Here is a 24,571-nt window from a genome sequence, read left to right on the forward strand (position 1 = left end):
TTAAGCCACCACAAGTTTCCGAAAAGGGATTGCAAGATTCAATCAATCATCAAACACCCGTTGAGACATCTAGGAAGAAAAGTCGACATCATTAATGCATATGATACCACGTTAAACTCTCCACATACTGCAGTAAAGTCATTGGAATAAAACCGCAAGTATTCAATCAAACAATTACTGTACTCGCACATGTACAATAATAGAAAACCGAACAGTTATATTTTCGTCGTTTATCATTCCAATTTTTACATATCCAAACACGCAAGCGTGAGTGCCTGCGCCAACTGTACATTAAAAAACAGTTAAGTATGCGAACACACATAACTATTCAACATTCGCGTTGGTTCTACTACTTGGAGGTGTTGCTGGCGTTTAATCAAGCATTATGGGCAAAGACGGTTCAAACACTCCCGTAAGCTCAAAGGGAACAGACAAACTAACAAATCTTAGATCCCAGCGGACTCAGTTTGAAAATCATTTTCGAAATTTACATGAAAAGATCATTTCTACTAGCGACCAAGAAGATGCCGATACACTAGACTGCAGACTTCAAGTACTTCAATCTCATTATAGGCAAATTACTCATATTCAAACACAAATTTAAAATTTGCAAGTAATTGATAAAGAGCGCAGTAATTTAGATGAAATGTACATAAAGGTCAAGGTACATTTATTGTCTCTTTTACAAAGAAAACGTTCAACGGGACAAGTAAACACATCGGATATGAGTTTTATGAGTTCTTCAATGTCTCCTACAGTGGTTAACAGTCAACGATTTCCTAAACTGAAATTACCCAGTTTCGATGGCAAATATTCAGCGATTAAGAGATTCAAATCGTCTTTCCTGAATCTAATTCACAACGATCACCACATGCCAACAATTGATAAGTTCAATTATTTTCTCGAATGTTTATCGGGACCTGCACTTGAGGTCGTGTAGTCGTTCCAAGTCACCGAACAAAAGTACAGTCAAGCTTGGTCAAGATAAGAAACTCTTTACGACAACGACGTTCTAATCTTCCATGATTGTATATCGAGTCTGTTCAATTTACCATTAGTCAAGCAACCAGAAGCAAGACTTTTGCAGAAGCTCATCGATAATGCGTCCGCTATACGCGGATCACTTCTTACACTAGGATCAACTGAGGAAATAATGAATAACATCATGATTCACATACTTCTTACGAAGGTTGATGCTGAGACCGAATGCGTCTACGACGAAAAGCAAAGCTTCGAAAAGCTTTCAACGTGGGAGGAATTCTGCACAATTCTTCATCGCCGCTGCCAGTTAGTAGAAAGTCATCAGACAGGTCAACTCAGTCACCGCAATAGTTCACTAGGAGGAAAACGACCATCAACGTCAAAGGCATTCCTCAATATTAACTCTCAATGCTTACACTGCCATTCGACGGCGCACTATGTTAGTAATTGTAAATCATTTAGAGAGTTACCGCTACAACAAAAGTTCGAAACAGTCAAACGGACCAATGCATGTCTTAACTGTCTGCGCACTGGACATCGCATCAAGGATTGTCCCTCACTTTCCCGGTGAAAAGTGTGCCGATCAGCTCATCACACGTTATTGCACCTCCACCCCGATAAAACACCCTTAATCATCGGTTCAATCTGTCAATCCAATAACTAATTCACAAAGCACTTCGTTATTAAAAAACACTGATAAAAATGGGATGCTTCTTACTGCATAGATTCACATAATGGATAAGGCTGGCCAATTACATACTGTACGGGCACTTTTAGATTCATGCTCTGAACTTAATTTTATTACAGAAGGACTAGTTTATCTCAAGAATTCAGCGGCATTAACGGAAGTAGTCAAGGCATTAAACACAATGCGTTTGCCACAATACGACGAAATGCTGCAACAGACTAAGCATACGAGCACACACGAGCATATCGATACATCAAATTGGACCCCCACAAGATACAAATTTAATATTTAATCAACACCGAATATGGATGGATAGTTGGTGAAAATTTGGAAACCACACACGAAAGGCCTCGACAGCAGTGTTTATTTGTGCACGTCAACCCATCACTTGATCTTCTAGTTAAAAGATTTTGGGAAATTGAAGACTGTGAGTTTGTTGGTAACCGGCAAACCAAAGAAGAACGAGGAATGCGAAAGCCATTTTTGTAAAAATGCAATTGTAAAATCGGATGGAAGACTCCAAGTTCGACTTCCATTTAAGGAACCCCCAGAGAAATTAGGTTTCTTTTACGACAACCCAGTACGGCGTTTCAAATCCTTAGAAAGTCGTCTCGACCGCGACGATCAACTAAAACAGGAATGCGAAAGCCATTTTTGTAAAAATGCAATTGTAAAATCGGATGGAAGACTCCAAGTTCGACTTCCATTTAAGAAACCCCCAGAGAAATTAGGTTTCTTCTACGACAACGCAGTACGGCGTTTCAAATCCTTAGAAAGTCGTCTCGACCGCGACGATCAACTAAAACAAGCATATGTATATAAAACTTGGCCACATGTCTCTCAAACCTGTTGCAAGCCAGAACGAACCGCACTATTACATACCTTATCATTGCGTGTTGCGTCCGCAAAGCGTTACTACGAACCTTAGAGTTGTGTTTGATGCTTCGGCTAAAACATCATCGGGAAAATCATTAAATGAGCTGTTAATGATTGGCCCCACAATTCAACATGTATAACATTTCTATCATTTCGTCTGAACAGGTATGCCCTTACAGGCGACATAGCCAAGATGTATCGCCAATTTGTCATAGATCCAAGAGACCGGAGATTTCAGCGCATTGTATGGCGACCAACAAAAACAGAAGAACTAAAAACTTACGAGCTCAACACCGTGACATATGGCATGTCAGCTGCACCCTTCTTAGCTATCAGAGGTGTTCACCATATTGCCGATTCGTATTCACTTGATCATCCTATAGGTGCTAAAACATTACGCAACGACTTATATGTGGATGACTTGCTAACCGGAGCTGATAGCGTGTCGTATGGGCTAAGTACAAGTGTACGTACTTCGCATTGTATGTCCAGACAATATAAAAGTGAGTTTATTGCAAAAAACAATATTTTATTAACTAATGGGATAATGGGTTTGGTGCTTATCCTCGCCTACAATCATAGCAAATAATGAAGATATTGATCAAAGTCACTGTTTTCCACCGATCGTTCCTATGGGAGCTATATGATATAGTCATCCGATTTTAATCAAATTTGGCACAGTCATTAACAGATATATCAAACTAACAAATGTTTAATTTGAAAGCAATCGCGTTAAAAGTAACGAAGTTATTTACAAAAGTCACTGTTTTCGACCGATCGTTCCTATGGGAGCTATACGATATAGTCATCCGATCTTAATCAAATTTGGTACAGAAATTAATAGGCGTAATATACTCTCTAATTTTAGTTTCACGAATATACCACAGAAGATAACGAAGTTATTGACAAAAGTCACTGTTCGTGACTTTGCAAGGGTATAAAAATGACTTCTTTCTGGAATTCGAAGAGGAGAAGACTTATTTTTCCTTACTCCACTCCACATGCTATTTAGCATTGGAGTTTTGTACCATCTGCAACTGGGCAGATCAAACATTGCCGACCGTGACAGGATCTTGCACTTCCCAGCATAAAAACCTAAAAACTATATAAAGTCGTTTATTCGTTCATTATATTGCATTCATCGTTACATCATCTTGGACAGTCATCACTGGACTTCATAATTACATAATCATCTTGGATAGTCGTCATCGGTCTTATTCAACATTGGCCTTTGCAAGACATATCATCGTGGGACATTTACTTTGGAGCCCTATCATAACCTAAGTCAACTTGAGTGTGTAAATTATTAATTATTATTATTATTAATTTCCACTCAAATTTTGACTTAATTGCCACTCATTAGCGATCGTAAAGCTTTCACATGCTTTACACTCACATGTAAAAGACTCGTAAGCTTTAACACTTGCTAAGTATTAAGCACAGCGGAGTAAGTACTCAAACTGTCATATAGAGAAACGATCTACATATTAAAGCTCACTTATTAAGCTCTTGAGTGAAATTTAATGCATTTGAGTGTTTTTTTTTAAACTAAAACTCGTTTAGCTCACGTTTAATTCATTTCTAACTTGCTACATTTCTTTCGTTAAGGGCCCAAAATGTCTCCACTAATTGAAACGCAGCCTTCTACCTCTTAGACAACAATGTAATCAACTGCAATCTAATATTCAAAGTTTAAGAGCTGGAATCGATTTTGAAAATGACCCTATTATATTAGATTGTCAGTCTCAAATTGTTGAGTCGTATTTTAAACAGGCATTACAAGTTCTAACCAATATTGAGAAGCTAGATCCAGCAGACGCGAATCGGGCAGATACAGAAAATCTTTTTATCGAAACAAAGGCAATCATATTACGGCGCATTGGCGCAAGTGAAAAGGAAAAATCAGAAGACAGCAGAAGACAACAGCAATAGTTCTTATTCAAGACAAACTTGGTGGGTTTCAGCTCGCAAGAGCATTACTTGATTCGCGCTCTGAGCTTACCTTTATAACTGAAGAATTAGCCAAAAGGCTAAATACGTACACATATGAAACATTCCGTATCTACCAAAATTCGTTCAAGAATATCTCCAGATGAATGGAATATGGAGATTATCGTGACTAAATCTATATCTCTACCTCAGCCTGAAAAGAGACTAGATGTGTCAAATTGGAACATTCCCAAAGAAATTGAGTTAGCCGACCTATTCTTTTATAACCCCTGAAAGGTAGTTTTATTGCTTAGCGTCTACGCCCGTTTGTTCGTTAGATAAAAAACTCCTGTTTTTTGATCTACTTACGCCTGAACAACTTGGAGACTCGTTGTCCTGTGCAAAAAGAAGTTTTCTTCAACTCAAAAGACGGCTTGCATCTCAACACCAATTAAAGGAAATGTACATCGATTTTTTAGATGAATATCTTAAGTTGAATCACATGAAGATAGCTTCGTTAGATAATTTGCAATCGGGAAATCATTACATTATTCCTCACCATTGTGTCCTTAGACCGCAGAGCTCATCAAATTAACTTCGCGTAGTGTTTGACGCTCCGTCTAAATCATCATCAAATATATCATATCAATGATATCCTCATGGTTGGTCCTACTATTCAACTAGATCTAATCCTAACATTACTCTCGTTTCGTTTGTATCGCCATGCCATTACCGCTGACATAACAAAAATGTACAGACAATTTCTCGTCGCACCTGAGGATAGAAGTTTCCAACAAATCTTGTGGAGAAAGTCACCGCAAGAACCTATTCAATTATTTTAATTGAATACTGTTACCTACGGGATGTCGTGCGCTCCATTTCTTGCAATCAGGTCCTTAAACTTTTAATCAGAGACGTATAAGGAGTTGTTTCCAATTGGATCTGCTGTATTAGCTTAGGATATGTAGGTCGACGATCTACTCTATGGAGCTGACTCAATCAAAGAACTCAATGCTAAGACGAATGAAGTTACCAAATTGGTCTCCAAGGCAGGCTTAGAATTGACAAAGTGGAATTTTAGTGGGGCACCAACAGATTATGAATATAATCTCAATATTGACAATAGTGATGGCACCAAGGCTCTTGGCATGTCGTGGCAGCCAACTGAAGATCTTATATTATTTCGATTTGATCTCCCATTAACTGCAACACCAACAAAGCGAACAATAGTATCGATCATGGCTAGGCTGCATGATCTGCTAGGATTATTAGCTCCAGTCGTAGTACGCTATAAAATCTTGATCCAAGACTTGTGGATCGAGCGCTTGGACTAGAACGACCCGTTGCCAGAGATCTTACGGACTAGATGGCAACAACTTGAAGCTGATTTATCTTATCTTGACATGGTTGGCGTAAATCGATTTATTAACACATCACCAAAAAATAAGTGTGAAACCCATGGATTTTCGGATGCCTCAAATCGAGCGTATGGATGTTGCATATACGCAAGGGTCTTGGACAACGGAAAATATGTAACTTCATTGATCATTTCGAGATCGAGAGTTGCGCCCACTCAATCACAAACCATACCTTGTTTAGAGCTTTGTGCTTCCGTTTTACTCTGCCAAACATGGACTAAAATCAAACACAAATTAAATTGTATTGTCAGCAAAACATATTTTTGGACGGATTCAACTGTCGTTCTTCATTGGATTAAAATGCACCCATCAACTCTAAAATACTTTTTTGCCAATCGCGTATCAACCATACAAACTCAATCGCAGGATATTATTTGGAGTCACGTGCCTGGAAAGGATAATCCAGCCGACATTGTTTCACGTGGCTGTGCAGCGCGCGATTTGATGCAGACAATTTGGTTTCATGGACCAAAGTTCTGAACACTTGATTCATTACATTGTCCAAAATTTGAAAGAAAGACAGATTTTGAGCCCAAAGAATTAGAATTGCGAAACACCCTTGTATTGAAATGCAGCACTAGTTATAAAGAAAAGAGCATGGTTGAGCAGATCATTAGTAGACTATCATCGTTTCGTATGATTGTGAGAGTCTTAGCATACGTTCTACGAGTTTTCAACCGAGTTCCTATTAACCGCAATAATACGATAAATGCTACAAAAAGCATTTCAGTAGAAGAATTTAAATTGGCTTTTAATCATATAATCTCTTCCATTCAGAGTGATGTGTTTGCGAAAGAACTAAAGGACTTACAAGCAGGACAAAGTCTGAAGCCGGTGATTCAAAAATTAAATCCATTCATCTCAATTGAACAGATAGGTTCTCAAAATATTCGACTTATCCGTGTTGAAGGCCGTCTTGTAATGGCTGACATACCATTGGACGCTAGAATGCACCGATTGCTTCCAAAGACTCATCATTTCACTTATAAGTATATTGAAGATCTTCACTTTCGAAATTTTCACGCGGGAGTTAAGGTTCTGATAGCGATTCTGCGCCTAACAGTATGGATTGTAAATGCTCGCGAATTGGTCCGAAAGGTTGTTAGAAGTTGTACACATTGCTATCATTACAAACCTGTATTAATGCGACAAATCATGGGTAACCTCCCAGCTGATCGTCTCCTGGCCGAACGCCCGTCTCTGATATGCGGAGTGGATCTATGTGGACCATTTTTTACTTCGTACCGCATTCGAAGCAAAGTTCCTTACAAAACATATTTGGCAATATTTGTTTGCTTTTCTTCAAAAGCTATTCATACAGAACTAATCTCAGACCTATCTGCTAATAATTTTATTCTCTTTTTGAAGCGATTCATTGGACGACGTGGCATACCCAAAAGGATTTATTGTGACAATGCCACCAACTTTGTCGGAGCATGTTCGCAACTTGAAGGCTTCAAACGGCAATTCTATTCAGAACTCAATGCAAAAAATCTGGAGGAATTTAGCCGAAATGCCGGCTTTGAATTCAATTTCATTCCACCGCGTGCTCCCCATTTTGGAGGCTTATGGGAAGCCGCAGTAAAGTCAATGAAGACTCTGCTCATCAAAAATTTGACCTCTTCTCATTTGACGTATGAAGAGCTTCAATCGATTGCAATTGAAGTGGAGGCGATATTAAATTCCCGTCCATTATCCATTCACAGCGATGATCCCAATGACGGGGAGGCTCTGACGCCAGCACACTTATTGATCGGATGTTCACTGCAAGCGATCCCTGAACCGGTAGTAAATGACTCAAAACTTTCTTATCTATCTCGTTGCCAAAGGGTGACCTATCTCAAGCAACGCTTCTGGGAGCTCTGGAAGCGCGACTATGTACATCAATTACAAGAACGCTCTAAGTGGTTGCATCCCGAAAACAACATAGCAAGGGATCAATTAGTTCTCATCCAGGAAGACAATCTTCCACCGTGCAAAAGGAAGGGTCAGAGTAGCCGATGTTCGCACCAAGAAAGGAATTATTCGCCACCCAATCTGCAAACTTGATCCATTGCCTTTGAGAGATGACGTTTATGAAATTGAAGGAGTCAAACTTCATCCTTTAACGGGTGAGTATGTTGGAGGAGACGTCATCGTTAACTTGGATTTGTATATATTAAAATTTCTTATATTATTTGTTGAAGATTATTGGAATTTCTACCACTGTATTTACATTAACATGTTCTAAAAGCTTCTGTTACATGGCTCATGAAGAGCTTCCAACTCATGAAAACGAAATATAAAAATTAAATTAAATTAAAATCTTACTGGGTGTTGGCAGAACTTTTATTGATTTTCACAGGAATGCGAAAGATTAAGGTAGTGTTTTTTGGAAATGTCCTGTGAAAAATATTAGTAAATGGATTCAGAATTTTAAATATGAATAGACGTTAGTAATTCTTGAATTAAGTTAATCTTTATTTGTTTATATATAAATAGGCACTAGCACATAAACCAGTGACTCAGAGTTGTCGCAACCAACACATGAATTGGGTGGACTCTGGAGCGAGACTACAAAGGTAGAAATGGGGGCCAAAGACACAGCAATGCACACCCGTTGTAACTTCAATTGGTATCTGATCTTACTAAGAATAATACATTTCTTTTATAGTAAATCTAGAGAGCTCACCAGTGCACTATGGGCGATTTTTTATAATGGGCGGCATAAAGTCATAAAATTTATGGTGAAATATTAAGAAAATGTTATTTTTTATTAATAGTAAACACTTCAGTTAGCTGAAAAACAATTTTTTTATCGGGTGGCAACTCTCTTTTTGTGGCAGCCCTTCAAACCAGCTGATCTGTTGAAGCTTGCAAATATATAAATTGGCGCGAAAAATTTCATGCTGTTGAAAGTGCTTAAATTATTATTGGTTTCGTTCAAATAAATAAGTGTAATATGGATAGCAAAGCTCAAGGTTTTTAGAATCTTTTATTTACGCTAAATGTGTATAAATGTTCGTGGTGTTTTTAATGTCCAGTGTTATCGTTGATTGTATTTTTAGCAAAAATCTTACAATTTTAATTGTGTTCCGTGGAGTATTTCTTGAAAATTGCATATCAAAACATGCAACTAAAAATGGCAAGTTACTAACGGATGTGTCTAGTTTATTGTAGTAATAATTTTTTTTTGCTCATTTTTGTTCCTTTTAAAAAATATTGCACTTGAAGTTTCCTTTACGTTCAACAACAACACGCTTGTTGATATTTGGAACAACAACAATCGCAATGCTGATGCTGTCGCAGCGTACATAATGGAAGAAATAAATGAAGATAATTTGAACAAATCAAACATACAGCAAATTAAGGCAAAAGTGACTAATTTTGAATATTATATAAAACGATACTTGCGCAAATACAATCGAAATCTTGAGCGATTCAAGTCAATTCACACAGAATGGTTTGCAAAATGTATGGAAATAAAAATTGAAGTGGATGATACTGCTAAGCCATCACCATCGAAGATGGGTCGTCCAAAAGTATGCCAAGGCCGGGCCTAGACTACGAAGGCAAATGGCATCAGAAGCTGCCGTTCAAAATGATTGCTCTACTGCATTACTTTTGCATGCCGCCTCTGCGTCTGCCCGTAAAAGTAATGAAAATAAATTGGTTGGCGTATTGCGAAATGTAATGACTGAGAAAAATGTTGTAAATCCCGAAATAACAAATCAAGCGGGACCAGATCGCATTTCTAATATTGAGAATAATTTAACAAAGCAGCAATATATCAGTTTTACACAACTCAACAAGGCGCACGGCTGCAATATATGTCCCGGGTACGACTTAATAAGATCTACAAAATTGCAATGCAGACCGTCAGGAATTAGTATTTCCGAAACTGTGGCAAAGGTTTCTCTGCAGGATTTGCTAAACCACACAGCTGAACGAATATTGACCTTACAAAATGATGTTTTAGAGAAAATGGAAAATGTAACGGACTGCACCCTTATTATTAGCTATGGGTTTGATGGATCGACGGGTCAAAGTTCATATAAACAAAAATTTGATTCAGATGAACCTGATTTCTTAGATCAATCGCTGTTCGTATCCACTGTCATACCAATACGTCTAATTGATTCTTTAAATCGCGTAATATGGTTAAATAGAAGCCCACAGTCAGTAAGGTTTTGCAGGCCTTTAAAAATTGAATACGCGAAAGAGAGCTCCACAAAAATCTTATGCGAAAAAGAAAATTTAGATATGCAAGTAGCGAAATTGGAAAGGTTCAAATGGCAACCTTAAAATATTTCTGTGGATTTGAAAACATATATGTCATTAATTAATGGAAAGGTATTAAACGTCATAACTGGTACAAAATCCAATCAATGTTGCCCAATCTGTGCCGTAAATCCCAAAAAACTTATCGAAATCACAGATTTTAATTCTGAAACCTTTCAACCTCAGCCTGGCTGAGGTTACAATTTTACAATTTTGTAAAGACACTTTTAATCTATATATGAAAACATATCCGTGGTACCCAATGTCTCCAACTGTACATAAAAGATTAGTTCACGGAGCAGACATTATAAATTTGTGTATAGTTCCAGTTGGATGTTTGGGTGAAAATGCATCAGAAGCTCGTAACAAACATTATAAAATGGACCGACGTTCTCAAGCCAGAAAAAATTCTAGATTAACTAATATGGCTGACGTTTTTAATAGAGCCATGGACTCATCTGATCCATTAATATCAAGCTACTATATAAATAAGAGGCTGCAAAATTTGAAAAAGAAACCGCTTACAATAGAAGTTATAAACCTTTTAGAGTATCCAACATCAGAGCTGAGTTCATACAATTTTGGAAATGATGAAGACACCGAATCAGACAACGAAAGCGATGACAAACATGAGAATTCTTTTGTTTTGGATGAAGAAGATTATTAACTTTTTAATTTTTTAAGTTTGGAATATTGTTAAAACATGGTAAAATATTATTTTTTCTATTTTTATGGTTTTCTTTATAATAAAAATTGAAATTTTTGTACAGGTGCCGGGGTTATAAAGGGGCGGAAAATAAAGGGGTGGTCAAATTGACTAAAAAAAAAATCCGAAATCAAACTAAAATATTAGTAACACTTAAAAAAAAAAAAAATTAGGCGCCTAGCTCTATGTGTGGACTTTATGCCGCCAAAATCAACTAGTCGCCCATAGTGCAGTGCATAGTTCGACATAGTGTTAGGTCACCAAAATACGTATTTATTGATAATAGCTAACCATAGCAGTTTAATTAACTAGTTCTTTATTGTTAACTACTGACCATATCAGATATACTTATGACTGGTGAGCCAACGATATCTATAATCGGGTTACATACTAATCTTGACATGCATTTTCATTTGTTCTATATTATGTTTGTCTTATTTTTTACCTTATTTTATATGTATAATCTAAACACCAACATACTCCCGGCCGTTGAACACCTGTTTAACGTTATCCAACGTTGACAGCAAAATTGCTAGGGGCTGGGGTTGCTGCAGCAGGAGTCGGTATGGGATTGACGATCCTCAGAGTTGTCTGCTGTGAGCCATTGTGCCTTGGGGCAGCAAAATTGCTAGGGGCTGGGGTTGCTGCAGCAGGAGTCGGTATGGGATTGACGATCCTCACAGTTGTCTGCTGTGAGCCATTGTGCCTTGGGGGTTGGGAGCATCTCCTTATTCAGTGTACCATCACAAGAACCAATGGTATTGTTACCGCTACGTAGGAGACAATCACATGGTGTGCCGGCTGGCTGGGGTCTTCTGGTTACTTCCAGTTTTGCTTAGTTTCCAGTTTTCCTTGAATGTTGCTTAGTTCGTCGTAGCTTAGCTGCATCTTCGTGAATTGTGTTGTCGTTGGCGGTGCTTTTGTTAGGCCAATGGTGAAGTTGCCAAATCGGACATATGACAATTTCATTGTGTCTGTCGTAGCTATACGGTGACCTGTTATTTGGATAACAGAACTCCTTGCTGTACACGTCGGGTCTAGAATTAACAATCCAGTCTTCTTATTGGTGACACCTTGTATGTTATCGTTACAGATCACTGCGAGTTCAATTGGTCTGGTGGTGGCAAAAATCCACAGATTTTTGTGATACATGTCGTACCACATGAATGCCTGCCTGTATGTTGCATCTGACAAGTTGATGATTTTATGTTTTTAATTAGCTGAAACTCACAGTTGCTATTAGCCGTAAACGTCGTTTGCTTATCAAACCAAATATATTGCTCGTTGAGCTGATGGCGTTGTTTCAAACCTGCTCTTGGGAGCCCAATGTATTGATTCTGTTCTTAGTTGACAGCAACAATGGGAATTTTAGTGATGTTCATGATTACAATCCCATGAGTTCCAATTGCCGGAATGGGTACCAGGTTATACAGTTGCCATTAATGGAAACGTGACTTTAAATATCACATGATTGTTTGCGATTGTGCCTTCTGTCTTCATTAAGCCATATAATTGCAAGACGTCGTTATCTGGAACTAGAAAATCCAAAACAAACGGAAGATGTCTCTTAAGTTGGTTCAGATGTTCCCCAAGCTAGCCTGGTGATAGTAGTAACGGGCTTATTTTGCTATGATGGGCATCTCTAAATAATCGGGAAATTTCGGTATGAATTCGTTGCAAATTCCCTGCAGTCACTGTCATCTGAGTAGTTAGCGTGATATACCATTGCAATGCTTTTACCGCATTGTCTTGAACCTTGTTTATGTCGTTTATTTGTTGCTTCATTGGTTGCATCTGATTTTCAATTGTGGCTTCGTCTCGCTTAATGATATTTATCATTGAGTCAATGACCGATGTCTGGTTTTGCAGCAAACTCAATAAGTAGTCTTCATTCGATTTAACCTTTCGTATCGTGCCTGACATCTTTGTTGCTTACTTGGAGTCCAGCAACCAAATAAGCCGTTCGCAATGTTTCCAATTATATCTCATGGCGATCGTCGTTGGCGTTTTATGCGAAGGAGATCATTTCCATTCCGTAGCTCTGAGTCGACATGCTTGAATTGTCTCTGCATTGCGGTGCAATGAAGACTCTGCTCATCAAAAATTTGACCTCTTCTCATTTGACGTATGAAGAGCTTCAATCGATTGCAATTGAAGTGGAGGCGATATTAAATTCCCGTCCAATATCCATTCACAGCGATGATCCCAATGACGGGGAGGCTCTGACGCCAGCACACTTATTGATCGGATGTTCACTGCAAGCGATCCCTGAACCGGTAGTAAATGACTCAAAACTTTCTTATCTATCTCGTTGCCAAAGGGTGACCTATCTCAAGCAACGCTTCTGGGAGCTCTGGAAGCGCGACTATGTACATCAATTACAAGAACGCTCTAAGTGGTTGCATCCCGAAAACAACATAGCAAGGGATCAATTAGTTCTCATCCAGGAAGACAATCTTCCACCGTGCAAAAGGAAGGGTCAGAGTAGCCGATGTTCGCACCAAGAAAGGAATTATTCGCCACCCAATCTGCAAACTTGATCCATTGCCTTTGAGAGATGACGTTTATGAAATTGAAGGTGTCAAACTTCATCCTTTAACGGGTGAGTATGTTGGAGGAGACGTCATCGTTAACTTGGATTTGTATATATTAAAATTTCTTATATTATTTGTTGAAGATTATTGGAATTTCTACCACTGTATTTACATTAACATGTTCTAAAAGCTTCTGTTACATGGCTCATGAAGAGCTTCCAACTCATGAAAACGAAATATAAAAATTAAATTAAATTAAAATCTTACTGGGTGTTGGCAGAACTTTTATTGATTTTCACAGGAATGCGAAAGATTAAGGTAGTGTTTCAGAATAGTGGATTCAGAATTTTAAATATGAATAGACGTTAGTAATTCTTGAATTAAGTTAATCTTTATTTGTTTATATATAAATAGCCACTAGCACATAAACCAGTGACTCAGAGTTGTCGCAACCAACACATGAATTGGGTGGACTCCGAAGCGAGACTACAAAGGTAGAAATGGGGGCCAAAGACACAGCAATGCACACCCGTTGTAACTTCAATTGGTATCTGATCTTACTAAGAATAATACATATCTTTTATAGTAAATCTAGAGAGCTCACCAGTGCACTATGGGCGATTTTTTATAATGGGCGGCATAAAGTCATAAAATTTATGGTGAAATATTAAGAAAATGTTATTTTTTATTAATAGTAAACACTTCAGTTAGCTGAAAAACAATTTTTTTTTATCGGGTGGCAACTCTCTTTTTGTGGCAGCCCTTCAAACCAGCTGATCTGTTGAAGCTTGCAAATATATAAATTGGCGCGAAAAATTTCATGCTGTTGAAAGTGCTTAAATTATTATTGGTTTCGTTCAAATAAATAAGTGTAATATGGATAGCAAAGCTCAAGGTTTTTAGAATCTTTTATTTACGCTAAATGTGTATAAATGTTCGTGGTGTTTTTAATGTCCAGTGTTATCGTTGATTGTATTTTTAGCAAAAATCTTACAATTTTAATTGTGTTCCGTGGAGTATTTCTTGAAAATTGCATATCAAAACATGCAACTAAAAATGGCAAGTTACTAACGGATGTGTCTAGTTTATTGTAGTAATAATTTTTTTTGCTCATTTTTGTTCCTTTTAAAAAATATTGCACTTGAAGTTTCCTTTACGTTCAACAACAACACGCTTGTTGATATTTGGAACAACAACAATCGCAATGCTGATTGTTCACGCCACCGGGTGAACAGCAGTGAGCGGCGAAGAGCAGTGAGCGGTGAGGAGTGAGGAGGGTTTTTTGATCCTCGGCGTCTACGGTCACACCAGGAGGAGTGACTTGATTTTTTCCAATGGGCACCGCCATCACTAAGAATCGAGCCTTTCACCCGAACACCCGTTCTCTTGCATTTTTTTACGATTTGTTAATCACTTTCAACCCGAACCATTTCCGTGTGTGCCGGTTTACCTGTGAATATTATATAAATAATAAAACCTACATTTAGTTAACCGAAGTTTCTCGTGCGTTTTAATTCACCACTCGCTCACCACAAACTGAAGAAATTGGCACCCGCCAACTCCTTGTATTTCATTTGGATCCTTCCGCCCCCCCACGAACATTGGTCCTTCGAGCCGGATATCCTTCCGCTCCTCCAGCTTGCATCGGCGGAATTCCTGATAAGTACAAAATTTCATTATTCATTTCATTTACATACTACTAAAAGTGTGAGGTTTTCCCGCTTCTCCATAGCGACCTACACACTTTTACATATTGTATGTACATACCTGACCTGTTCCAAGGTTTCATGGTAGTTCCTAATCCTTAGCGTGATTGTCCAACGTTCTCATTTTACATTCCACGATTATCCATTTTCATTTATGTTTTTTTTTTCCTCGCACTTGTCCAAATCCACCTTTTTTACATATGCATTCACATGTACATGTAATTTCCACAGCTGTTTGCCAAATCCGCGTAAAAGTTTAAAAAAAAAAAAAAAAAAAATTATTAAAGTGTTATAAAAAATAGGGAAAAATAAAAATCAAAGTGTTCACCGCGTTTTCTTATGTGTTGGAATAATAATCTTTAATGCCAAACTTATTTCCACACGCGCGTATCTACGTACATACATACATCGTCACCTGTTGATGTACGCGCATATGTACATACATATCCATATACATACAATCCCTTCGCACATTTACCACGACACAAAAGGCAAAAAAAATATTCTTTTTTTAAATAGCACTTCACGTATGCACCGCGATTTCTTGCGCGTTCGAATTAGGTGCGAAATTAATTTCCTCACGCGCGTCTTTGGATACCGGTGCACTTGCTTACATACGTACATACATACATATGTATATGCTTACATAGTCATACATTGCACATACATATGTACATATCCACAACGCATAATACATTTCGGTGTCGCGCATTGATTTAACACAACCCCACATCCAATTAAATTACAATTACTTACGTTTTTTTTGTTGTTGTGAACAACGCGTGTGCATACATATCTATACTCACCTGTGTACTTATGCATGTACGTACACACATAGATCAAAGCATCTGTCCATATGCATTGATCGGTTGTTTTATTTGCGCACAACACTCGCTTGTTTTTCCGCACAACACTTGTTCTTGGTTTTTCCGCACAACCACAAAAAAAAAAATTATTCACATACATAATTAAACAACAAAATCAAAAACCAAATATATAAACAGCGGCCGACAGCTGTTTTCGGAGTAGTGGTGACACGTGAGTCGAGTCGTGATATCGATAGGCGGCTCAAGCGCGCCAAATTTAAATCACATTATTTCCGATTCTCTTTTTTCGCCTAATTATATATCCGCCCATATTTATAAAACAATACATATATATTTTTCCAGCATTATCGTGCCCACATTTATATATCCGTCCATATTTATAAATCATTTATATAATTTTTCCGGCCAACTTTTTGCGCTCACATATATATATCCGTCCATATTTATAAATTATATATATAATTTTTTTCGGCCAGTATTTTGCGCTCATATATATATCCGCCCATATTTATAAATAAATACATATATATTTTTTCCAGCACTATCGGGCCCATATTTATATATCCGTCCATATTTATAAATTATATATATAATTTTTCGGCCAGTATTTTGCGCTCATATATATATCCGCCCATATTTATAAATAAACACATATAAATTTTTTCCAGCACTATCGGGCCCATATTTATATATCCGTTCATATTTAAAAACTATATATATATTTTTTCCGGCCAGTATTTTGCGCTCAATATATATCCGCCCATATTTATAAATAAACACATATAAATTTTTTCCAGCACTATCGGGCCCATATTTATATATCCGTTCAGCTTTAAAAACTATATATATATTTTTTCCGGCCAGCCTTTTGCGCTCATATATATATCCGCCCATATTTCTAAATAAATACATATATATATATTTTTTCCAGCACTATCGGGCCCATATTTATATCTCCGTCCATATTTATAAATTATATATACAATTTTTTCCGGCCATTATTCTGCGCACACATATATATCCAGATCCAGATTTATATAAAAACGTATTTTCCTTTTATCCTATACATCTTTGTTTATATATTTCATCCGTGTTTTGTTTTATACGTACTCCCATCGGTAATTTTCAATCCGCATTCGTGCGTTCGTATATTATTCCGCATCTATCCCCATTAAAGAGGCTTCGTTTCCGAGCCACACGCGAGAAAATTCTCCCGCAATCCTGCGGTGCACAGTGAGGAAGTTCTTGCGTCCCCATACAGTCCACTTCTCACTTCCAAAACAAAAAAAAAGGGACGCGCACAAACGCGGTGTTCGTCGGTAAGCTCGTCCCCTGAGTATGTCCACGGAGCCGTCCAAGACTGCGCCGAAGTCCAACAGTCTTTCGTCTCCCTCTGCAACTCCGGAGAAGGTTCGGCCTCCGACAACTCCGGTGACCGTGAAGCGTACGGATATTTCGCGCAAGTTCTCGTCAGTTCGCAGCCGCAGCGAATCCCCAAGGTCCCGTCCGTCTTCGTCCAGCTTACCTGAGGGTCGCAGATTCTCGGTTAAAGACTCGAGGGAACACCAAGGTCGTTCCAAGCTTTCAACTCAGACCCAGATTCCGCACGTTGTTGTGACGCACTGTTCTGACGCTCCCGTCACCCGATCCGTATCACAACAGCGTAGAGAACACTCCAGAATGTCCCTTTCCGATTTCGTTATAGCGTGCGACGCATTGACTCTGTTTGAAGCTCGCGAGAGTGAAGCTCTAACTTCTGAAGTGCCCTTGTTTTCCATTAAAATGCACTTAGAGCAGCTCAAATCCCTTTGGTCAACTGTCGAGATGGAATACTCCCGTTGTCACAAGGCCTTGACAATCCAAGCCGACGAGGAAAGCTTGGCAAACATAAGCCACATCAAGGCGAAGCACGAATCCGCTTACGCGGCATATGTGCGATGCGGGACGTTGTTCGGAGAACGCATCGAACAGCTCTCGGTACAGATGACGACTCTTAGGCGTCAGCCAACCGCTCCGTCGGGGCCACCGGGGCATAGAGTTCCTCCGTGTGAGGTAGAGACATTTGATGGCGACAGCCTAGCATGGCCCACATTCCGCGATTTGTTCGCCGCCATTTATATCGCCAATCCGTATTTGTCACAAGTGGAGAAGCTCTATCACTTGAACGCCAAGACGCGAGGGGAAGCGAGAACCATCGTGGCTAAGTCCCCCCTGACGAATGAGGGTTTCCAGGCCGCGTGGGAGAACCTCACCGCACGGTACGAAAACAGCCGTCTGCTGGTCATGACTCAAGCCAGACAACTCCTTCAGATTCCCGCGGTGGCACAAGAGTCGGGCAAATCCTTGCGAGAGCTGCAGACCGCGTTTCAAGGGTGTCTTACCGCACTTGAGCGTTCGGGTGTTAGTACTGAGAATTGGGATGTCCTACTTATCGCCATCTGCACTAGTAAATTGCCGAAGGCCACAATCCTCCTGTGGGAGCAATCAGTGCCCAATAAGACTGTCGTCTCAACGTGGTCCGATTTGAACCAATTTCTTACCGATCGGTATCGGGTCCTGGATGCCACCGACGAACATAAGTCGGCCCCAAGTGTCCAAGCCATCCCCATTGGCCCCCGCAAATCCTCTGCAACGATGAAAGTCCAAGCGTTTCCAGCGAAAGCTCAGCTCAAATCGGCGTCTTGCAAGCTGTGCCATCGGGAAAATCACCCAATACGGCTCTGCCCTAGTTTCCTTGATATGCCTGTTCAGAGGCGGCTGGAAACCATTAGACAGCAGGGACTTTGTCTGAACTGTTTTGCCCGCGGTCATCAAGTGAAGGGCTGCTCCAGTGCGCATAATTGCCATACCTGCAAGGAACGTCATCATACGCTGTTGCATCCTAGTGATGTGTCCGTGCCCTCGCCATCCGCTGCGCAAGTCCCACCATCCAGCGTCACAGAGCGCCCGTCCGCGAGCGACCAGCTCACAAATGCTCAAAGTTATTTTGCATCTACCCCAGGCAGAGGCCTTTTAGGCACTGCGATTGTCACTCTGCACCATCGTGGTGTGGATCATCATATTCGGGCGTTGATCGACTCGGGAGCCGATTCAACTTTTCTCTCCGAACGCGTCTTCAGCATGGTCCAGCCCCCCTTCTACCCAGTAGACGCCGCGGTTACTGGCATGGGCCAGAGTGATGGAGGCTGCGCCGACAAGGTGTGTCTGCTAATGCTGTCTCCCCGTGTGACAGATTGAACAAGATTGAGGTCTCCGCCCTGGTCGTATCCAAATTGTCAGGGGCCATTCCAACAGCTCCATTCCTTAATACGGTTCCGACGCAGTGCCTCGATCGCCCCCTGGCTGACCCGTACTACAACAAGCCCGCGCCTATTGACATGATCATCGGTGTAGACCTGTTTCCCCACATCCTCGGAGAACGGATCAAAAGGATATTGGTGATTTTGTCGGGCTAGAAACCATCTTTGGATGGGTTCTGTGTGGGGCTATCACTCCTGACCCCCCGGTGTCTAGATCCGTTTTCGCGGCACAGACGCGAGTTAGTCCCGAAGCAAAGCTTGATGTACTCCTCACCAAGTTTTGGGAGGTGGAAGACCTTCCCGCAAAGCCGGAAAAGGAGGATGACGCATTCTGCGAGCGGAACTTCCAGGAGACCACCCAAAGGGGAAAGGACGGCCGATATGTTGTGTCCCTACCGTTCAAAGGTCCGAATAGCGTTGACTTGGGCCACTCAAGACCGATCGCGCTGGCTCAATTCCTGCGGAATGAGGCACGCCTTCTCAAGGATCCGGTTCTAAAAACGCAGTACGATGCCATTATTCAAGAATATGAGGAATTGGGTCATATGATTCGGGTGACGCCGCCTCAAGATGGGAAAAACTTCTATCTCCCCCATCATGCGGTGTTTAAGCCCGATAGCACCACCACTAAGGTACGCGTGGTATTTAACGCGTCGAGCCCCTCCACACAAGGCGTCAGCCTCAACGATGTCTTGCACACCGGTCCTACTCTTCAGGCCGACCTCACGCTTCAGGTACTGAAATGGCGGTTCTTTCAATTCGTTTTCAATGCCGACATAACGCAGATGTATCGACAAATCCGAGTCGATCCCAGGCATACCCCCTTTCAGCGGATCCTCTACCGAGACCGCTGCGGCAATATTCAGGATTACGAGTTACAAACTGTCACGTTTGGGGTTAACTGCGCGCCATTCTTGGCGATCCGAGTCCTTTTACAACTGGCACAAGACGTGCAAACGATGTATCCTCAGGCGAGCGAAATCCTTCGGAACTACATGTATGTTGATGATGTCCTTGCCGGCGCTCACACTGAAGCCGACGCTCGTCTCGCCATACGAGAGCTTCAAGCGGTCCTCCAATCTGCGGGATTCCCGCTTCGGAAGTGGACTTCCAATAAGAAGGAAGTACTTCAAGCCATTCCGAGAGAGCACCTGCTGCGAGAGGACTTTCTCGAGCTGGAAGACGCGAGCACCGCAAAAACCTTGGGTATTCGATGGCAAGCTGCTGAGGACGTCTTCTTCTTCACCACAGCGGACCCCCCTTGAAGGAGTCGATCTCCAAGAGGCAGGTTCTGTCTCATATCGCTAAGCTCTTCGACCCCGCTGGGTGGCTAGCCCCATTTGTCATCCGAGCGAAGATATTCATGCAGCAAATCTGGCTTACCGAACTGGGCTGGGATGATGCTCTGCCGCCTCTCCTGCTGCAGCAATGGCATGAATTCCTGCAGGATTACCCAGGCCTCAGTCGACTCCGCATTCCCCGTTGGCTAAACACCAGCGATAAGCTCTCGTGGGAGCTTCATGGCTTCTGTGACGCGTCACAGAAAGCGTATGGAGCGGCCCTATATGTGCGGGTTCGGTACGGCAATCAAGTAGACGTCCATTTATTAACGGCTAAGACCCGTGTAGCTCCAGTCAAAACAGTCTCGCTGCCTCGGCTAGAGTTGTGCGGAGCGGTTCTGCTAGCCGATCTCTGGGCGTCGATCGTTCCTGAACTTCCAATCCGACCTGCAACCTCCCAGTTTTGGACCGACTCTACCATCGTGTTGGCTTGGCTCAATAAACCTCCGTGCAGTTGGTCCACCTTCGTGGCCAATCGCGTATCCAGGATCTCCGAAAGCACTAGTGGCCAAAGCTGGTCACATGTGCGCTCCGAGGACAACCCCGCGGATCTGGCGAGCCGTGGAGTCTCCGCGGCCGAGCTATCGGCCAGCAGCCTCTGGTGGCATGGGCCGGACTGGCTCCAGAGAGCCCCCGAGTATTGGCCAACTCCCCATAACGAACTCCCAGACACCCAGCTGGAGCAACGGGTCCAGTGCCACACCACCGCGACCACGCTACTCGAGGACGTCAGCGAACGGTTCTCGAATTATGGTAGGGCTCTACGAGTCATCGCGTACATCCTACGCTTCGCCACCAAGAGGATTTCGACGCCTTCCACGGTTCGCCTCACCAATGACGAACTTCTTTCCGCCGAGCGCGCCTTGATTCGGACCTCTCAGCGGCGGGAATACCTCGCGGAGATACGGGCCCTGGGCGAAGGGCGACCCCTGCCATCATCCAGCACTCTACTCAATCTGAACCCATTTCTCGACCAGCATGGGTTACTCCGCTCCTGCGGACGACTCCGGGCCGCTGAGTCCCTCCGATATGATGAACGTCACCCTATTCTCCTCCCATATAGTACTCATTTCACTCGCCTGCTTGTCGCATTCGCCCACCGCATCACGTTGCATGGCGGCAATCAACTGATGGTGCGGTATTTGCGCACCAAATTCTGGATCCCACGGATAAAGAACATGGTAAAGTCCCACATCAAGGGGTGCAAGGTCTGCATCGTTCATCGTCGACGACTACAGACCCAGATGATGGGTGATCTCCCTCGAGAACGCATCACGTATTCCAGGCCCTTCACCCACACGGGCATTGATTTCGCAGGGCCGTTCGAGATCAAAAATTACACCGGGCGTGCGTGTCTCATAACTAAGGGTTATGTCTGCGTCTTTGTGTGTTTCAGCACGAAGGCAATCCATCTCGAGGCTACCTCCGACCTCACCACTGAAAGATTTCTGGCAGCCTTCTCTCGGTTTGTCGCACGGAGACAATGTCCACAGCGCATTTACTCCGACAACGGCAAAACCTTCGTAGGGGCCTCAAAGGCGCTCGAAAAAGATTTCCTGAACGCCACCAAGCTTGAAATAATGAAGGCATTCCCCCAGCACATCCTATCCTGGCAGTTCATTCCGCCAAGCGCGCCCCACATGGGAGGACTGTGGGAAGCAGGGGTCAAAAGTTTTAAGACCCTGTTTTACAAGTCCTCGTCCACTGTCAAATACACCTTCGAGGAACTTTCCACTCTCCTGTGTAGGATCGAAGCGTGCCTAAACTCCAGGCCAATCTCTCCCATGAGTGAGGACCCAGAGGATCTACTGGCCCTAAGCCCGGGACATTTCCTGATTGGAGGACCACTCTTAGCCATTGCGGAACCGGAAATTCTGGTCGAGCCTATGTCGCTGATCAACCGATGGCAGCGACTAAAGGCAATCCAGCAGGCTTTCTGCCGCCGCTGGAAGAGTGAGTACCTCAAGGAGCTTCACAAACGGAACAAGTGGAAATCACCGACTCGCAGCATCCAGACCGGCGACCTCGTGATCGTGTCCGAAGATCATCTCCCCTCCAACGAGTGGCGCTTAGGGCGAATTGAGCGCACTCTGCCCGGGGCTGACGGCCTCGTCCGAGTGGCTGATGTCACCACCGCGCGTGGGTCTATCCGAAGACCCGTAGCGAAGCTCATTCTGTTGCAAGACAGCAGGAGTCCTGAGTCTAAAACCTTATCGTGACTCCTAATCCCTCTATGTTTCCTCCGAATGTCCTCGTCTCCGTGCATGTTTCTCGTTCCCGTGCATAGACTAATCCACTCCCCCCATACGTAATTTCTTTCGTTACAGTTCATTCAGCTCGCCCTTTCATAGCGACATGGCCCCCACGCGTCTGCCGCACCACCGCAGCAAACGAGCTCCACAGGGCACGAACGTGTACCGATGCCGGGTCTGTCGGGGGGTTCATGCACTCCGGCAGTGTCAGCGCTTCCTAAACCTCCGAGGGGAAAAGCGGCTTCGGGCGGTGCTCATCAATAAATATTGTCCCAATTGCTTGGCCCACGAGCATTCATCCGACGCGTGTCGGACTCGCCATGGTTGCCGACGATGCGGGCAAAGGCACCATACCCTGCTCCACATGGCCGACCAACCGCCGAGACGACGTGCCTCCGCCCGGCGTCGCAGCCGATCACCCCCTCCAGTCGTGCTGCACCCCCGCTACAACCCCGTTCCCGATCATCGTCCGACCGCTCCGCTTCCCCAGAAGGCGCACCCGAGATTTCGTTATCCTCCCTGCTCCACGCCAGGACGACGACTGTCCTGCCCACCGCAGTCCTACGGTTGGGCAATGGCTCGAAATCCTTCGAGACCCGCGTCCTTCTTGATGCGTGTGCGGCTGAGAGCCGCATCAATCTCTCCTTTGCCCGGTCCCTGGGGTTAGCTGTGACCACGGTCGGGGTCGACCAAGCCTGTACGGCCGTCCTCGAGTCGAGGTCCGACAAGACGTTCCGACGGAACGTTATATTCCGGGTCGAAGAGGACTTGCTCATCCGCACTCCCATCCGGGAAGTGGCGGCGCCGGTCCGAGAGAAGTTCGCAACCCTGATCCTGGCCGACCCCTACTTCTATCGGCCGGCGTCGGTATCCGTGGTGCTCGGGGCAGACCTCTATCCTGAGGTCATCCAACCAGGCTGTGTGCCCGGTCATAGCGGTACTCCCGCAGCCCAGAGCACCGTGTTCGGATGGGTCGTCTCCGGCTCCTGTGGGATCTAGGCGCTCCAGGACGTTGCCGTCCCCCATCCTTTATATGTCCAGGGTGACAATTGCAACATGTTGCAAGGGGGGCGGTATGTTCACGCCACCGGGTGAACAGCAGTGAGCGGCGAAGAGCAGTGAGCGGTGAGGAGTGAGGAGGGTTTTTTGATCCTCGGCGTCTACGGTCACACCAGGAGGAGTGACTTGATTTTTTCCAATGGGCACCGCCATCACTAAGAATCGAGCCTTTCACCCGAACACCCGTTCTCTTGCATTTTTTTACGATTTGTTAATCACTTTCAACCCGAACCATTTCCGTGTGTGCCGGTTTACCTGTGAATATTATATAAATAATAAAACCTACATTTAGTTAACCGAAGTTTCTCGTGCGTTTTAATTCACCACTCGCTCACCACAAACTGAAGAAATTGGCACCCGCCAACTCCTTGTATTTCATTTGGATCCTTCCGCCCCCCACGCTGTCGCAGCGTACATAATGGAAGAAATAAATGAAGATAATTTGAACAAATCAAACATACAGCAAATTAAGGCAAAAGTGACTAATTTTGAATATTATATAAAACGATACTTGCGCAAATACAATCGAAATCTTGAGCGATTCAAGTCAATTCACACAGAATGGTTTGCAAAATGTATGGAAATAAAAATTGAAGTGGATGATACTGCTAAGCCATCACCATCGAAGATGGGTCGTCCAAAAGTATGCCAAGGCCGGGCCTAGACTACGAAGGCAAATGGCATCAGAAGCTGCCG

At 42.7% G+C, this 24,571-nt stretch overlaps 1 protein-coding gene and 1 long non-coding RNA gene across 4 annotated transcripts; one reads left to right on the forward strand and one right to left on the reverse strand.

The window, feature by feature from the left end:
• Positions 1 to 14,682: 14,682 nt before the first annotated feature.
• Positions 14,683 to 24,176, forward strand: LOC137572200 (uncharacterized). The gene is made up of 2 exons (XM_068283958.1): positions 14,683 to 15,055; positions 22,892 to 24,176. Exon 2 carries the CDS (start codon positions 23,150 to 23,152, stop codon positions 23,813 to 23,815), a length of 666 nt encoding a protein of 221 aa, XP_068140059.1. The 5' UTR covers positions 14,683 to 15,055; positions 22,892 to 23,149; the 3' UTR covers positions 23,816 to 24,176.
• LOC137572201 (uncharacterized) lies at positions 14,795 to 16,378 on the reverse strand. 3 transcript variants are annotated; one of them, XR_011031579.1, is made up of 4 exons: positions 15,905 to 16,378; positions 15,160 to 15,329; positions 14,923 to 15,048; positions 14,795 to 14,869 (listed from the first exon to the last, which is right to left on the reverse strand). It is a non-coding gene; the product is annotated as an uncharacterized lncRNA (long non-coding RNA). The 3 variants fall into 3 exon arrangements; XR_011031578.1 differs by having other exon boundaries at positions 14,795 to 14,842; positions 15,855 to 16,378; XR_011031577.1 differs by having other exon boundaries at positions 14,795 to 14,842; positions 15,905 to 16,375.
• Positions 24,177 to 24,571: the final 395 nt, after the last annotated feature.

Source organism: Drosophila tropicalis, unplaced genomic scaffold, assembly GCF_018151085.1.
Source record: "Drosophila tropicalis isolate 14030-0801.00 unplaced genomic scaffold, ASM1815108v1 contig_258, whole genome shotgun sequence".
Lineage (NCBI taxonomy): Eukaryota > Metazoa > Arthropoda > Insecta > Diptera > Drosophilidae > Drosophila > Drosophila tropicalis.

What these genes read in the sequence shown, in the direction of transcription:
- LOC137572200 (XM_068283958.1), top strand. Translation starts at nt 23,150, where the DNA reads ATGCGGGCAAAGGCACCATACCCTGCTCCACATGGCCGACCAACCGCC.